This window comes from Monodelphis domestica, chromosome 1, assembly GCF_027887165.1.
Source record: "Monodelphis domestica isolate mMonDom1 chromosome 1, mMonDom1.pri, whole genome shotgun sequence".
NCBI classification, from domain to species: domain Eukaryota; kingdom Metazoa; phylum Chordata; class Mammalia; order Didelphimorphia; family Didelphidae; genus Monodelphis; species Monodelphis domestica.
In genome coordinates this window covers 355,101,447-355,119,975 of record NC_077227.1, presented here as the reverse complement: position 1 = coordinate 355,119,975, position 18,529 = coordinate 355,101,447, and the positions used below count along the sequence as shown (strand labels likewise).

General features: G+C 39.8%; 1 protein-coding gene across 2 annotated transcripts in view; it reads right to left on the bottom strand.

The window, feature by feature from the left end:
* Positions 1 to 14,663, bottom strand: part of GALNT10 (polypeptide N-acetylgalactosaminyltransferase 10) — a 175,903-nt gene extending 161,240 nt beyond the window's left edge. Inside the window, exon 1 of one of the 2 annotated variants that reach the window (XM_056811498.1) lies at positions 13,751 to 14,663. In XM_056811498.1, the coding sequence (XP_056667476.1) occupies positions 13,751 to 13,912 (162 nt within the window). In that variant the 5' untranslated portion in view covers positions 13,913 to 14,663. The remainder of the gene's footprint in view (positions 1 to 13,750) is intronic. The other variant, XM_056811499.1, reaches the window with a different exon arrangement.
* Positions 14,664 to 18,529: the final 3,866 nt, after the last annotated feature.

Below are 18,529 nucleotides of genomic sequence, written 5' to 3'. Positions count from 1 at the left end.
ATAATTTGTTTTCAATTCTTTGCTACCCCAAAGATTCTTGTTCTGGCATATAGCAAACCTTTGCTTTTACCTTTCCTGTAGTATATGCCCAGTAGTGGGATTACTGATAGGCTCCCACATTCCTTCCAACCCTGACTGTTTCCATTTTATGCGATCTGGATAAACTTGTATAGTGAGAAGTGAAACCTCAGAAATGTTTCAATTTGCATTTCTTTTATGAATAGCGGTTTGGAGCATGTTTTCAAAGAATGTTGCATATGGAATCACTAGGCCTGAACTTAGATCCTGGCTTTGCCATTTACTACCTGTGGTGACCACAGACAAACTGTTTAACCTCTCTAGGTCTGAATTTCCCCATGTATAATATCAAAGGGCTAGACTAGATCACCCTTTCAACTTTAAATCTATAATCCTATAAACTGATATCTCAATAATCAAATGTTGAAACAATTAAGAGTCAGATGCTTTTGACAACTACAATGCTAAATTTAGAATACTTAAGTTTGATTATACAGACAATAAACACTCTGTGATCACATAAGAAAAAACGTGATGGATTTGACTGCTTAGAGCTGTCAGGGAACTGAAAGATCCTAGGGAATAGAAGAGGGTTTTCAGGACCACAGAAAGACTTATGTCCTCATTTTTTAAAAAGGCAAGAGAATAGAATTTTCAAGTTATAAGGCAGCAAACCAGTAAACGTTTTATTTCTATTTCTGGCAAAATCTCAAAGAAATTATTAATGAACCTTTAAAAAGGGAAGTGGTTATCACAAAAGCCATCACACTTCATCAACAGATCATTACAGAGAAATCTCACTTACTTTTTCTAACAGGACTATATGACTAGCAGATAAAAGGAATAATGAATTTTAGCAGAGTATTTGACTAAATCTCCCATTCCATTTTAATAAACAGGATAAAGACATGTGGCTAGATTATATGGATTTGGACCTATTTGAATGACCAGAACCAGTGCAGTCAGTCACTAATGGTTTGATGTCAACCTAGAGGAAAATCTCTGGCAAAGTGTCCCAGGATCTGTGCTTGGGCCTGGGATAATTTTGTTTTAATCAAAGACTCCAATAAAGGAATAGACGCCATACTTCTCAAATCTGAAGACAAAACAAAACTAGCAGAGGAATCTTTAACACACTGAGTAACAAAGGTAGAATTTATAAAGCTTTCAATAGACTGTTGATCCAAATCCAATAACATAAACTTTAATAGGGATAAATATAAAATCTTATTCTTGAGTTAAAAACAATCAACTTCACAAATGCAAGAGGGCAAAGACATGGGTAGAATGCCATTTATTTGTTAAAGACATGAGATGTTTTAATGGACTGCAAACTGTGAAAGGAAATTCTTGGTTTTCTTTGTCTTTTCTGAGTTTACATTTGTGAAATGGGAATCCTTTAGTCTCTTTGCCTAGGTTAGAGTTAAAACCTTGGTTAACACTAATTTAAGTACCTCACTAGATTATGAAGACAGGATTGGCTCTCCTTTGTCTACCTTTTGATTAAATCAAACTGGGTGACAACTCAGAAAAGTGAATCCTAGGAGGAGAGTTAATACCTTTGGAGGTAAGAAGTCAATCCCACAGACACTGCCCCTGGGCACTGCTGTACAATTTGGAAACTGTGATTGGCCCCTATGGAAAGGGTCAGGGACAGAAACCACCATGAAAGCCATGAAATCCTTCAGCTGCGGCAGTCTTGTGAAATTGAGTCTCATGGAGAGTGTTTCCTGGAGATTATTTTGGAGTGGATCGTGACTTCAACTTAGACTCTGACTCCTGGACTACTTCCTTGGGTGAATGAAAAGGCTGACTCCCTTTCTAGTTTCTTAAGAGACTAGCTTCCATCTTGGAGGAGATCTAGTGGTTACTCACTGCCAGCCCTCCTTGCTGAGGACTAGTATAGGTATTTTCTCTAACCTCTTCCACATTTCTCTACTCTATTGTTTCCCCTCTGTTTTGGTAAATAAACTTCTGACTTGAGATATAATTTCGGCAACCACATTATTTCATATAATTTAAGTCCAACCATTAAATTTAACCCTTACAAAACTCAACATGAATTAATGGTGCAACATGTGATTTGTGTTACCTAGAAAAAAAAGGTAACACAATCTAGAGGCAAGAAGCCTCAGACATGGTATCCAGAAGGTAGGGGAAAAGACCCTTCCTGGAGGTCTTTAAGTAAAAGCTTAATAACCTCTCTAGGGGCTTTTCTTTCAGGTATGGGTTAAAAATAAGATGGATTATCAGGTGTCTTCCAACTTTCTGATGTGACAATAATCAAAACATAGTTTATCCTTTCTTACAAGGTCCAACTCAAGTATCATCTCCTCCAGGAAGGCAACCTTCCTAAATATCTCCCACACCCAGGCAGGTCCCCATCAAGAAAGAAGTATCATCTTCCCCAAGCTAACATGTCTGTAGGTGGTCTTAATTTTCCAAAATACCACATAGATTTCATGCGACAACAATAAATAAATGAATAGCTGAAAGGGGTGGAGTTTTAATTTCCCCAGCTATCTTTGAGGCCCCTATGGTTTTCTGGTTACTATAGAAATTCTCTCACAACTGGTCTGATTCCTTTGCAAATTTTTCTTTTCTCCTTACCCCTCAAATATAGGCATCCTCTAAAGGTTTTGTCCTTGAACTTCATTTACCTTTCTTCACTTTCTCCCTTGATTTCATGCACTGCCATGGTTTCAATGATCACTTTTACTGGGAAGACTCCCAAATTTGTATTAACAATGTATCATCTCCTCAGAGCTCCTATCCCATATTTTTTCAATTTCTGGAAAGACATCTCTACCTGGATGTCTCTGCGCACCTCACACTCAGAATATCCTGTTACCTCTACAATCTCTGCACTAATTTTCACCCCCATTGTAATCATACTTACTTAGAATTTCTTTTGTTCTTTCATGCTACTGGCAAATAGTGAGTCCAATGAATTTCTAGATTTTTTTCACACAAAGTTATCTAGCCTCTCCTAATTTTGCACTTGTAATAGAGATTTTTAAAAATTAAAGTGTAGGGATTGACATATATCCCTATTAAATTTCAACTTATTATATCTGGCCCATTGTTCTAGCCTGTCAAGATCCCCTAAAGACCTGGATTAGAATCAAATACTTCTTCTAAGTCACTTTACCTTTTGAATCCCTGATTTTTCCACATGTAACTTTTTGTACCTTTAGAGAGTTCTTATAAGGGAAGTACTTTGTAAATGGTAAAGCTCTACAGAAATGGAAGCTACTATCTTTTGTGAAATTTGAAGAGATTTTGCCTTTTACGCTTAAAATTTTCACTTGTTTTCCAAATAGAAAAATGGGTTGTTATTTCATTTACTGGTATGCAACAGAGGACACCAAAGTGAAGTCATTTAAAGGTAAAGAGAAAGAGAAGAACAACTGATCAAAGCAAGCTGAATTATTTAGTTCACTCTGTCTTGGAAAAATATCAATAGGTTGCTTCACCAAGCTAAAAGGTCATGAATTATAAAACATAAGCTGTATTACAAAGTAGGAACTAATCTTATGGTAGCTTTTTGTTAATACTGCATTCAACCTTAGAGAATCTTCAATGAATTATTACTGTCTAAGTAACAAAACAAAGACATATACAACTATTGGGTAGTGGAGGTGGGAATGAAAAGAGTTAAAGAGGCAGACAGATGGCCACATTAGGCTAAGACTCAGAAAAAAGGAATTTATTCTTAACTTCTTCTCTCCTTAACTGGGCATCATCTGGTCCTCTGTTTCCTGAGTCTTGGTTTCCTCATCTGTAAAATGAAAGGGTTGGACTAGGTGATCGCTAAGTGTAATTCCATTTCTCACATCCCTTGCTCTGTGTACCACCAGTCTATATTTTGAAATCCCTCTTAATATTCTGTGATACTTATTTTTTAAATGGAACTTATTTTTTCTTTTTGAAAGAGGGAGACAATGATGGGACATATTGGTTACTTCTAATTTCTATGGTTATAATTCCTAGGATTGCAGTTATCCTGTCGCAGAAGAAAAATCCTCTCCCACATGGCATTAGTGTCTGAGCATGCCTTTTCCCACCTTCCACACAGTATTAATTTACTGTCTCTTCAACACTTGTTATACAACTAAGACTTATACAAATAAGAACACAAACACTGACTTTAATATGCACCTCCAACTTATGTTACCATGAAAACTAATGCCTCTCTCCAAAATTCCAACCTCAGCATGAAGAGGATTCAGCCAAGCCAATCCCCTTTAGCTGATCAATAATACTTTTCCTAACGCATCATGTTTCACCTGAGCATGCAAACATTCTAGTGATTAGCTGTCTAAATGTTCCTAGCCATTATGTGGAAACAGTTTAGGGTAATCAATCCAAGACTATTTATGTGGTGCCTGATTACTTAATTTTCTGATGGGTCAGGCTCTTGCCACCACTAAGGCAAATGTGGTTTAAATAAAATCCTTACATCGATTTCCTAATGTTCTAAGAATAATGTAAAATCCAAAAAAGAGGAGAGGAACTCCTGTTACATGAATATTAAAGTCACTGGGTAATCTATTACACCCCTGATTTGAAGTACTCAAATATTTTCTAGTGAAGTTATAACTTAGAAGAAAATGAGTACTAGAAGAGACCTTAGAAAATAGAATGTCAAAGCAAAAAAGGTAATTTTAGAAAGCAATTCTTAAAATCTCATCATTGTATAAAGAAACCGAGGCCCATAAGTTACATTACATAAATTACATATTTGCCCATGGCCACACAATAGGTGGTAGAACTGGGATCAAATGTCACACAACTAATAAGTATCTAAGGCCAAATTTGAACTCAGACATTCCTGACTCCAGTCCTGGAGCTCTATCATGCCATCTAGCTGTCCCCAGTGAAAACAGAAATATCTAAGTCTAGATTTTACTTTCTGGTCTTGCAGGCACAGTAGTAAATCTGTCTGAATAAAGGCTGCATTCTTAAAATGAGATATCTCTGAAAGGAAAAAAAAACAATACAGGCACACTTTTCAAAACACCATAAATTATACTCAAATTTTAGATAAATCTAGTTGGGGGTTGGGAGTGGGGGGTTATATAGACTATACTTAATTCAGTTTAAAAAAAACTAAAGGTTTTTCTGTCCTAATGGAACACAAAGTCTAGTCATCTTTTTGGTTACTGACCAAGTTATGTGACTCTGAACATTGCTTCCAAATCACAGGGAAAAAACTCCCATAGTAAAGTGGGAGGGAAAGAAACAAACCACATTGGACCTGGAGCTCAAAGTGCCTAACTAAAATCCTGGACCTCCTACTTACTACTTGGAGGACTTTGGCCTACTGATTTCCAAGCTCTGGGGCTCAGGTCCTTTCTCTTTCAAATAAGAGGTGAACTAAATGATTTCTCTGGTTCCTTTCCATCTCCATCTCAAAAGCTATGATCCATTCTGTTGAAATTTACTACTGAACACCATGTTGAAAACAGCAAGGCAGGGAGGTGGGCTTAAGGATGGCAATAGGGGAATAGGGGAATAGGCAAAATGGGAATAGGAGGAGGATAAGCTTAGGGTGCAACAGAAAGGTGTGATGGAACAGGAATGTTGTACTAAACACTTGTTAATTATTTTTAACAAATACAATTTTTTTCCTATTTATTTTTTTTAATTTGGTCAATTTCAAACATTATTCCTTGGTTACAAAAATCATTTTCTATTCCTCCCTCTCCTACCCCTCCCCATAGCCTATGCACAATTCCATTGGGTATTGCATGTGTCCTTGATCAGAACCCATTTCCATGTTGTTGGACGTGAGCAGTTGTTTTTCTTTGGTGTTTCACTCGCAGTTTTTCCTCTAAATGTGGATAGTGTTTTTTTTCTCCTGTATCCCTCCAGGTTGTTCAAGATCAATGCATTACCACTAATGGAGGAGTCCATTACATTCGATTGTACCACAGTGTATCAGTCTCTGTGTATAAAGATCTCCTGCTTCTGCTCCTCTCGCTCTGCATCACTTCCTGGAGGTTGTTCCAGTCTCCATGGAATTCCTCCACTTTATTATTCCTTTGAGCACAATAGTATTCCATCACCAACATATACCACAGTTTGTTCAGCCATTCCCCAACTGAAGGGCATCACCTCATTTTCCAATTTTTTGCCACCACAAAGAGCGCAGGTATGAATATTCTTGTACAAGTCTTTTTCCTTATTATCTTTTTGGGGTACAAACCCAGCAGTGCTATGGCTGGATTAAAGGGCAGTCTTTTATTGCCCTTTGGGCATAGTTCCAAATTGCCCTCCAGAATGGTTGGATCAATTCATAACTCCACCAGCAATGAATTAATGTCCCAATTTTACCATATCCCCTCCAGCATTCATTGCTTTCCACAGCTGTCATGTTAGCCAATCTGCTAGGTTTGAGGTGATACCTCAGAGTTGTTTTGATTTGCATCTCTCTGATTATAAGAGATTTAGAACACTTTTTCATGTGCTTATTAATGGTTTTGATTTCTTTCGCTGAAAACTGCATGTTCATATCCCTTGCCCATTTATCAATTGGAGAATGGCTTGATTTTTTGTACAATTGGTTTAGCTCTTTGTAAATTTGAGTAATTAAACCTTTGTCAGAGGTTTTTGTTATGAATACTGTTTCCCAATTTGTTGTTTCCCTTCTGATTTTGGTTACATTGGTTTTGTTTGTACAAAACCTTTTTAATTTGATGTAGTCGAAATTATTGATTTTACATTTTGTGGCTCTTTCTAAGTCTTGCTTGGTTTTAAAATCTTTCCCTTCCCAAAGACCTGACATGTATACTATTCCGTGTTCACCTACTTACTACCTACTTACAGTTTCCTTCTTTATGTTCAAGTCACTCACCCATTCTGAGTTTATCTTGGTGTAGGGTGTGAGGTGTTGATCCAAACCAAATTTCTCCCACACTGTCTTCCTATTTTCCCAGCAGTTTCTGTCAAATAGTGTATTTTTGTCCCCAAAGCTGGTCTCTTTGGGTTTGTCATAGACTGTTTTGCTGAGGTCCCTTACCCCAAGTCTATTCCATTGATCCTCCTTTCTGTCTCTTAGCCAGTACCAAATTGTTTTGCTCACCACTGCTTTATAGCATAATTTGAGATCTAGGGCTGCAAGGCCACCTTCCTTTGTATTTTTTTTCACTATTTCCCTGGGTATCCTTTATCTTTTGTTCTTCCAAATGAACTAACAAATATAATTTTTAATGACAGAAAAGTCTACTTTCATAGCCAACAGAGATTTATTTTGTGATAAGGAAAGTCACAAGTATGATAGTGAAGGCCCAAAGACTCTTGAAGGGCAGTAACTGGAGGCAGAACTTTCAAATCTTACCAGAGGGTACAAACAAATAATCTGGTCCCCAAATCTGACAAATGTCTAGTTAGTTATTTAAAATGTCTTCATCAAACAACCCAGTAGAGGCAGTGAATTTTTCTTATTGATGGGCATTACTTTTAAAGAAACTTTTCTTAAAACGGAGGAGAATGTATTTTAAAATGGTGCTTTCTAAGCATTTAGATTTCTTCTTTGCACTTGTTACACAGTAATTGGTAGAAATTACATTTACTTGGGTCCTTGTGTTTTCCCCACTGGACTAACCTCAATGATGGCAGAGCTTTACCTCTAAGAAAACTACCCTAGCTGTTTATAGGACATAGTACATGATTACTGAATTTCACAGATAAAGAAGTGTAGGCCTGTTGAATTAAAGACATTGAGGAATGAGAACTGGAGAGCAGGGGAGGGACATACTGGTCTCTGAAACATCAAGTGCTATTCCTTCACTTCCGTACTTTTCCTCAGAAGTCAGGCACTTGTCACTAGACTTAATTTATTTCAAACATTGCCTACTACATGCAAAATACTATGGCCAGGATGCTGGGGAGAAAATGGCATTTTGAAGAAATATTGTGGAAAAACTACTAGAATTAAAGACAGGAAAGAATTAAGCATAGTAAGACCATGTGCAATTTACTTAAATTCTTTGGGCCTCAATTCTCTCAACTGTAAAATTAAAGGGTTGGACTAGATGATAGTTATAGTTCTTTCCAGATAAAAATCCTATGATTTCTGTCCTCAAAGAGTAAATAGAGGAGATAAGAAATGTAAATAAATTACTTTAAAATTAGAAGTACAAAGAGATAAAATAAAGAGGCATGAAAGATGTGATGGGGACTTTGCTGCTAAAGGAATCAAGGGAGGTTTTGTGGATGAGTAACAGCCAAAATTCACCTTCAGAATACAGAGATGAAAAGGTGCAGAGAAAGAGAGGAGTCCACTGCAAGCAGAGAAGGCTAGATGCAAATATAGAGTGACGAGGAGCCAGGATGAAACTGAGGAACAGTAAGTAGTCCAGATGGCTGGAATGAAGCATGGATGGAGGGAAGTGAGGTAAATAAAATAAGGCCACAAAGCTGAGGCTAAGCCAGATTGTGGGGTACTTTAAATATCAGGCAAAGTATTATCTACTCGGGGGCAATGAGGAGCCCTGAGCATGATCAATGGAATGATTTTAATTAATTGCTAGGATAACCATTTGAACTTGGAATTAGCCCACCCTGTAGTTAAGATGTCAAATTAGTTAAAAAGCAGCATAACTGGAAATTTGTATAATACCAATACCTGGGATAAGAAATGGAAATATCTTTGAACTGTCCTCAGCACCTAGCAATCAGTTCTGTCTATAACAGCAATCAGCTCTGACTATAACAAGCTTAAAAACTGTTGAGAGAATGAATCAATTCATTTCTCTTGTCCTTTCTTATTTGGATATTCTATATTTTATATCTAATTCTTAAACTCTGTAGCCTACTTTCTTATATCTTATGTACCAATGACTTTTCCAATTCAGTTATTCCATGGCATCTTGTGTCTTCTCCAACATGTAGGCCAATGATAAGCACACAGTAGGCACTCGGGGGAAGCTAGCTGGCTCAGTGGATAAGAGAGCCAAGCCTACAGATGGGAGGTCCTGGGTTCAAATTCAAACCCAGACACTTCCTAGCTATGTGATCCTAGACAAGTCATTTAACCATAATTGCCTAGGGCTTGCCACTTTCCACCTTGGAAACTATCCATTCTAAGACATAAGGTAAGGGTTTTGATTTAAAAAACATAGGGGGCACTTATTAAATAGTTAGTAGAAGAAGGAATAAGTTCTGATGATTTAAAGTCATTTCTGGAACTTTTCAACCCTGAATCATGGGATTTCTTTTGGGAACCAACTCAATGTCATACACCCAGAGCAAAACATAGCAAAAGGGAATTGTCTTTGAAATTTGGTACTATATTCCTGAGAGGCAACAGATATTTTAAATCCAGTATTACCTGGATTTCAATTCTGAATTCTCATTTCAAAACCACATAATCATATAGCTCAAATAGAGGCCAAAAGATAGTTATTTAGAAAAACAAAACAAAAAGTTTCAGCAAGAACAGTCCACTGTATTGAATTATTGCCGTTCTTTCTCTCTCCTCTCCACCCCCAAGCCATAGTAATGGGATAAAAACAGTGACTTGAATCATTACTTGACTTTTCAAAGTCTTTGTTTGTCTGCCTCCCATTACAGGCTCTGAGAACTGCCCCAGATGCTTCTCTCTCCACTCCTCAGTTCCTGCTCCAGTGCCCACTGTGCATAAGGGTAATTTACCTGAAAGCCTAGGGCAAAGAACCATTAACCCTAACTTTCTCACTACACACCTGGGTCTTTTCAAAATAGTGAGTCTCCAACTGCCACAGCAAAGAAACCACAGAAACCTCTCTGGATAATAGCCAAATTGCAGGTGTTAACTTAATAATGAACTTGCATATTCCAAAGAACTCACAGAATCTCACTGAAGCCAAGCTCCTTAAGGAACCAAATACCTTCTTTGTAAAAAGGAACACTTGCCCTATCCCTGTAATTCCAAATGTTGTAGAAGTTCAAAGATGAGGGGGAGACCCTTTGGACAATGGGCAAAAAAGTCTACCCTAATTAGGGTTCTTATCACCTGTTGCCTAAACTATTTGTTGCAGTTGCTTTGTTAGGTCTCCTTGTCTCCCGTTCTTCAATGCATTTTATATAAAGCTGTCAAATTAATATTCCTTAAGTACAAGTCTATGTCATCTCCTTTGCTCAAAAGGCTTCTGTGCCTGTCTAGTGCTTCTAGATAAATACACACTCCTTTGCTTGACATTTAAAGCCCTTTGCCATCTGGCTCCAACCTTTATTTTACAGCTATATTTCATAGTATTCCAGCTTGTGCAATCTATTTTCCAGTCAAACTATCTTAATTACAGTTCTCCGGCCATGACAATACAATCCTCACCTCCTTCTTTGTACATGTGGCCCATCCATCCCTCAGGCCTGGAATGCTCTCCCCCCTCACCCTAACCTCTTGGAATCTGCTGATCTAGTTGAGGTCCAGCTCAAAGTGCCTCCTCTTCCATAATCTCATGGAAGATCCTGGACTCCTCCCTTTTATCAGCTGTTAAGAGTTATTGCCTGACCCTCTTCACCAAATTTACATAGTATTTCTATTTACTTATCTATGCACATGCTGTTTCAAAGTTCCCTGGAGACCAGGATCTTTCTTTTGTTTTTGGTCTTTGAAACTCCATAGCAGTGTTTTAATAAGTGTTTATTAAACTGAATTTAACAAGTAGCAGAGGTCATCTAAATTATCTGTTATCTGAACTGGAATCAATACTTTCTATAAAATCTTTGACAAGTAATCACATAGTCCTTGGTCAAAGCTCTCCAATGGCAGAGAATTCTATAATTGACATTTATATAGCATTATAAGGTTTGCAAAACAGCACCAACATACATCTCGTTCCAGCCTCACAATGGCTCTATGTGGCAGGTAAAAGTTATTATCATTTGTACTTATAGATAAGAAAACTGAAGCTCAGGGGTTATTAGTATTCTCTTCCTTAAGATGGTCCATTCTATTTTTGGAAAGTTTAATTTTTAGAAAATTTTCCTTGACTGGAATTGAAATCTGCTTCCCTATATCTTCTACCCATTGCTAATTTCGATCCCTAGAGCAAAGAACAAATATAATTTTTCCAGATTTTTCCATGCTAGACCTTCAGATATTTGGAAACAGTGATCACATACCCCAAAGTGTTCTCTTCTTCAAGCTAATCATGCCTGGTTCCTTCAGTCAATTTCTATACATCATTATTTCAAGTCCCTTTAGTATCCTAATTGTTTTCCTCTGGGAACATCCAGTTTGTTAATGTCTTTCACAAAATGTGGTATCCCAAGCTAGGGACATTACTTCTGGCTAGATCAGGGGGCATTGGGCCTATATGCAATTGTGCTCTGTGAATAATGACAGCCACATTAGCTACCATACTAAGATGAGATAATATATGTAAAACACATCTAGCAATTACTATCATTAAAACCACCAGATCATTTTTATCATTTCCATCATTTCCTAGTCATATCTTCACCACATTGCATCTGAGCAGCTGACTTTTTTTTTTAAACCCTTACCTTCCATCTTTTATTGCTTCCAAGGCAGAAAATGGGGGTTAAGTGACTTGTCCAGGGTCACATAGCTAGGAAGTGTCTGAGGTCATATTTGAACCTAGGACCTCCTGTCTCTAGGCCTGGCTCTCCATTCAGTGAGCTACCCAGCTACCCCCCCCCCCTACCCCCAGCAGTTGATTTTTTTAAAAATTTCATTTTAAAGTAGGGAAGTGGTGAATGCCTTGTCACTGGAAATGTTCAGACAAAAGCTGGATGACCAATTGTCAGGAATATGTTGGATATTAGTTAGACTCGATGCCTTCTGAGGACCTTTATTGGTTCGAATTCTGTGATTTTACATCTATACTTCAATGCATCTATAGTCTCATATCCAAGGAGTATCAAAAGTGCAGGCCACAAACTATCTTATCCAATGCAATAATTTCTCATGTTTTCCCATAAATCCTCCTAGACTGGCTACCTGAGACATTGGGGGCCTTGCTCTGGTTATCCTTCCTCTTCTTGCCCATTATATGAAAATTTTATAAGCATATCATCCATGTTATTTAACTAAATGACTCGATTAAAATGAACACTGATGGGGCAGCTGGGTAGCTCAGTGGATTGAGAGCCAGGCCTAGAGACAGGAGGTCCTAGGTTCCAATCTGGCCTCAGCCACTTCCCAGCTGTGTGTCTCTGGGCAAGTCACTTGACCTCCATTGCCTAGTGCTTACTGCTCTTCTGCCTTGGAACCAATACACAGTATTGACTCCAAGATGGAAGGTAAGGGTTTAAAAAAAAAATGAACACTGATGTGGGTTGAATCTAGAGATCTAGAACCCTATTACATAGCACTAACTAAATCCATTGTACGGATGAGAAAACTCAGGCTGAGTGAGAGAAGCCAGATTTCCTGACTTCAAGTCCAGTGTTCTACTTCCTCACATAAAATGATATAATTATTAAAACCATAAAAAGAACAGAAAAGCCTTCTCTATTTCACTCCCACTTGTAAGAGTAAATACATTCTGGCAAGTTCACTAGGTTCCAATCCTGGATTCTGCACTCCCAACAATAACAGTTTTATATTCACCAATTGCCAGAAGATCTGAAGTGACCTAAAATATTAGATACTTTGCACCTTTAAATCTCAACCTATATGAAAGAAATATAGGGCATGATATTGTGGACAAGCAATGGACTTCAAAAATTCTGGTCTTGGACAAATAATTTCCCTCTCTGGGCTTTAGTTACCTCTGTGAAATGATGGGAATGGGAAAGATGATCTCTAAGGTCTCTTTTGCTCTGACATCCTATGACCAATGACAGAACAAGCAAGAAAAGGGATAAGCAAGCCAGCTCTGAAATTCAGAACTGTTTTCTTAAGTCAGTTAGTTATATAGGTACTTTGTTTACCTTGGTATCCATTAGGAATCTGATCCACCTGACCTTTGCCAAAGCATTCCAGTAAAGACAGAATGTCCATCAACAGGACCACTGGACTTGGAAAGAAGGGAGGCTGATGGTTGAAAAAGCTAGAAGGTCTCTCTTGGAAAAGGATTGATCCCAAGATGGAAAAATAGCCATTAATTACATAGGTGAGATGACACAGAAGGAACTGACCAGTCATTCAGCAAACGTCTGTGTGTGTTTTGGGGGGCGGGGGAAAATCAGTCGGTGAGAGCAAGTTCTCAATGGTAGATGAAAGGAATGAGCAGCTCCTACTCTAGGGCCAAAAAATCGGAATGATTCCTGGGGTTAACAAAAGGAAGAGGCAGAAATGGTAAGTACTAACAGAAAGCAAGAATGTGGAGGTAAGAAGACGGAAGTGACCGGAGAAAGGGATTGAGAGAGACAATTGGGAGAAGGATGGGCGTGCTAGGAGAGTGAGTCCTGGGGCAAACAGGAGTAAGAGAAACGATCTCTCCTAAGGGGAAACTCCTTGGTGAACCTCTTAGGCATCTATCTATCTATCATCCTTATAAAGTCGGAAGAGAGCTGACTAGGGGAGGGCCCCCAAAGAGGTCCACTTGCTCATCACGTAGGGGTGAAAGGGGACCCTTCCCATTGGAAGCATCATATTCTGTCTCATTTCCTCAGGGTCAGAGCAGATTCCCCTTACGGGAGGAGGCGGCACACCTGGGCTCCCCCCAACTATCGGGGTTTAGGCTGGCGGTTTTGGGCTCCCAAACCAGTTCCCGGAGAATCATCCGGGATCTCTCCGTGACCGCCACCGGGAACATTGGGCGAGCTTGCTCACCTGTGCGACCCCCGCTCTGGCTGCCGCCGCCTCGGCACCTCCGGGGCCGCCCTCCAGCTGCCTCTCTCGATAGAGAGCCCACAGTCCAACGTTGGGCAGGAAGACGAGGGCCGTCAGCCCCAACGCCACAGCCTGCAGGAGCCGCTTCTCCTTCCGCTTCATCGGGGCCGGTCCCCCTGGAGCGCGCCCGCCCCGGCCCCGGGCACCAACTCCGCGGCGCCCGTAGTAGCGGTAGCGGCGACAGCAAGCAGCGGCCGGGAGACACGGCCCCGGAGCCGGCCCCAGTCCAACTCCCCGACACTTCCGCTCCGCCGAGAGAGGAGGGGAGTCGGGCGCTACCACCACACCCCCACCTCGGGGGGAGGGGATGAAGACCCACCACCCACATCCTTCATTCCCTCCTTCTCGCTAGATTACACCAGCTTTATCGCCCCCCCCCCCATCAAAAAGACTTTTCTGGACTCCAGGTCAACCCTAATCCTCGCCTCAAGTACGACTGGCCTCAGCTGGCCTTGGCTCTGAGAAGGGGGTGAGTTCGTGCTCCCCCTCGCCGGTCCCCAAATGGTCTCACCCGCCCGCTGGCTTAGGTAAAGTCCAGGAGTTGCCTGAAGGGAGGACTAACTGGTCGGAAAGCTAACTGGTTGCGAAGGGTGCGGAGAGGTGACTGGCACCGCAAGCTAGTGTAGTACTGAGGACGTGGCGAGGCGGGAGGGGCACGCCGCTACCCTAAAGGAAAGTCCGTTAATTAGCCACTGGATAAGCTGGTCCACCTGGAAGAGACCACTCCCAGGAGTGTGAGGGGCCAAAATCTCCCGGCCCGAAAAGTCCTAGAAGCCCAGGAAGGGGCTGGAGGTCTGTGTGGTTCGGTTGGATTCGGCGCACGTTCTATTTCTATTCTAATTTCTATTCTAGTGAATAGAAATTCTTAGCGGGTTTGGCTTCCCTGCCCTCGAGGAGCCCTGGAGCTGTAGCCCGCAGGCGCCCCCTGCTGCCAAAGCGGGTGGTAGGTGCCCGAAAGGCGCCACTTTCGATTCGGGGAAATACGGCGGAGGTCAGTCCGAGCTCTAGGAAGGACAGAGGAGGAGAGAAAAAGATGCGGAAGGACCTTGGTCAGAGCCTCAAATTATGGGCGGGGGACAGGCTGAGCTCCGCGGGGAAGGCATAGTCTCCAGTACGCATTGTACTCCATTAACCCCCGATGGAGATAAACGGGAATAAATAGGTTTCTATAAGAATCATTAGATGGAGTATCCCAAATTGCAGAGATTACAAATAATGGATTTTTAAGATGGAATTTTATTTTTTCCTTTTTCACTGGCCCCCTTTCCCCCAGAGTTGGGGAGTGTGTGTGTGTGTGTGTGGGGGGGGGGTAGGCTTTGCAACAAGTATAATCAAACAAGACAAATTCTCATTTGGAGCAATATTAATAGTTTACACACCCTTAGGACTTTTACAGAACATTTCTAATGCGTTTTGCTTCTCTAATCCCATTTAGTTCTTATAGTAGTCTTCATGTCATACGCAGAGTATATATCAGACACATTTCACAATATGGGGAAAGAGGTTTCAGAAAAGTGAAATTGCTAGACATAGGCTAGTAAATAGGTAGAGCTTAGACTGAAACAGGTTCTCTGGTTCCTATGCTTTTTGCCTACAAAACTCATTAGCCACGAAGTTCGGGTGGAGTGGGGGCCGGGGAGAGAGAGATAGATTTATGCCTCATTGACAGAGTTGAGCCAAAGGGCAACAGCTTAGTTCCTTGTGACTTGTTATAATGTTGATTGATGTGAGGAAGAATCCTTATAGACTAGTGGCTTTAAGATTCAGTGCTACAATGGAAAGAACAGTGTTAAGAAAGAATAACTTGAGATCCAGTCCTGAGTCTGCCATATGATAGCTGTGCCATGTTGCATAAGTTACTTTAATTTTCTGAGTTTGTTTCCTTATCTGGAAAATGGTTTCCCAGGGTTCTCCTAAGGAACAAATAAAAGACTTGCAGAGAGACTTTGCAATCCTACAGTGTTAAATAAAGGGGAAGTATGATTATTAACAAGCATTATTAGCTGTAGTAGATTAAGAAGTAGGAGTTATGATTTCTAGACCCAGTTTTGTCTAGTCAAATCACTTCTCTTCATGGTACTTCCCATCTGGCACATCAGGGAGTTGATCCATACGATCTCTGAGGTCCCTTCAGCATTAACATTTTCCTTTTTACGTGTTCAATTCACATATGTTGTGATTTTGTTGACAGTATCCATAACAGAGGTCATAAGGTTTACAAGGATACCAAGTAAGACAATTATTATCCAGGAAAACAAAGGTATTAAGGCAGCTTAATGAAAACCACAGAAAGAAAATATCGTGGTAGGGGGTAGAGAGAAAGAATTAGTGATAGCTCTCTAGCTAAAAGCAAGCAAGGCAAAAGGAGAAAAAAAAAGATGTATCATATCCTCTGGGAGTCATCACACTGTTTGGATTACCACTAAAATAAATAGCAAAGATTTTGCAATTAGAATGGTTGCTGTTTTAATTACTTTTTCTTTTTGTAGGTAAGAGAAAGATTCCTTGTAAAAAAACAAACAAACAAACAAACCCCCCCCACAAAAACCAGTTTCCTTGTCATTTCTTGCTTTCTCCATTTCAAAGGTATACCAGTCATCTTGTTTTCCACTAGGTGGCACATTTCAGCAAACTTCATGTGGTTGCATAAGAGCAACATAGTAACTTGTTCAGAGAGCAAGAGATGGTATAGAAACCTAATTAGCCTTCCTTGGATGGATGAGAGGAATAAACTATGGATGGAGTAGAAGCAGAGAACCAAGGAATTTGAGAGTTCTTAGGACACAGAATGTCAGAGCTGGAAGAGACCTTAGCCAATAAAACATCAAACTAAAACATACAAATGTTAAAATTGAAAGATGCTATGAGGATAATTTAATCCAAAACCCCATAATTTTTCTTATGGGGAAACTGAGACCCAGAGAGGGGAAGTGAATTACTAAAGTTTATACCATGAATCAATAGCAGAATTGGAATTAGATCCCAGGACCTCATTTCTCCAGCCCAATGTTCCCATTTCACCAAACCATGATTGTCAAATAATGGAGTAAATGATGTTACCTGAATAGATTTCCCTAATCTAGTTTCTCTTTCTACTACCTAATTCTATCCACCCTACATAGATCTTCTGGGCCCCTATGACTCTCTATTTTCTAATGTAGCACCTCCTTGGGATATTCCCTTCAACTTGCTCTCACATTCATGGGATAAGTCCCTACAGGGATTCTGCTACCCCAGATTCTACAAGTATCTCTCTTCGTCTTCACTTTTAACACTATCACTCATGACCCTTTAATAATATGCTTCCTATCAATAATCAGCTAATAGGCACAAGCAGTTCTTTGCAAATCCATTTACTAAAGTGTCATCGTAAGAACAGTAGATATAGAGCACTGCCCCCACATAAACTTAGTGTGTAGCTTCCTATAAACATACAAGTACCTGTAGAAACAGCTACTAATAGAATAGTGAGGCATACATGTAGGGAAGATATGTGGTTAAAGTTCCTCACTATTCTAGTACTGCAAGGCTTGCAAGTCCTTTTTTTCCTAGTAGAGTTCTCACAAAGTTTCTCTGTAGGCACAACGTCACTTTTAGGTGGGTTGCTCACAAGGCTAGCAGAGACTACTTGTCTTCACAGTTCCATTCTTGACTTCTGGGGCTAGATTTTCTCTAGAGTTCATCTGCTAATAGAGGCTCCACCCTTTAAATGTAGCAATCTGTCAGGAGTGTATATATCTTTCTGGAAGGCAATTTGGAACTATGCCCAAAGGGCTTAAAAGAATGCATTCTCTTTGATCCAGAAATACCACAACTAAGTTTGGACCCTAAAGAGATAATAATGAAAAATGTTTGTATAAAAGTATTCATTGCCATGCTCTTTGTGGTGGCCAAAAAATTGAAAAATAAGGGGTGTCCCTCAATTCAGGAATGACTGAACAAGTTGTGGTATATGATGGTGACGGAATACTATTGTGCTGAAAGGAATGATGAACTAGAGGATTTCTATATGAACTGGAAGAATCTCCAAGAGCTCATGCAGAGTGAAATGGGCAGAACCAAGAGAACATTACACACAGAAAGTGAAATATTGTAGAACAATACAATGTAATGGACTTTGCTAATACAAGACAATCACAAGGGATTTATGAGAAAGTCTGCTATCCACATTGAGAGAAAGAGCTGTGGGAGTAGAAACAAAGAAGAAAAACAAATGATTTATCATTTGCTTATATGGATATATAATTGGAGGTTTTCATTTTAAAAGATTGCTCTATTGCAAAAATGAATAATGTGGAAATAGATATAAGTGATAACATTTGTACAACCCAGTGGAAGTGCTCAGTGGATCTGGGATCAGGGAGGGAAGAAGAGAGGGAAAGAAAATGAAAAATGTAAACGTGGAAAAAAATATATTTTTTAAAAGTGTCAGTATCTCAGCACAATCCTTGACAAATAGCAAGCATTTAATAAATACCTTTTCATTAAAAAAAAAAAGGAGTGTATGTATCTGCTTTCAGCTACATAGTCTCTCCTACTGGTTGAGTGACCTTACTTCAGAATGACATAGCCAGATGGGGGAACATGCAAGAAAAAGAAAGAGGTAAGTCAGCATCTCCCCTCTTTCCCTGCCTCAGTCTGCTCCAAGTATGTGGGGGGTGGGGAGAAGATGGTGGGGGTGAGTTTTATTTTCAGCCCAGTCAATCACTGTTTCTCCTG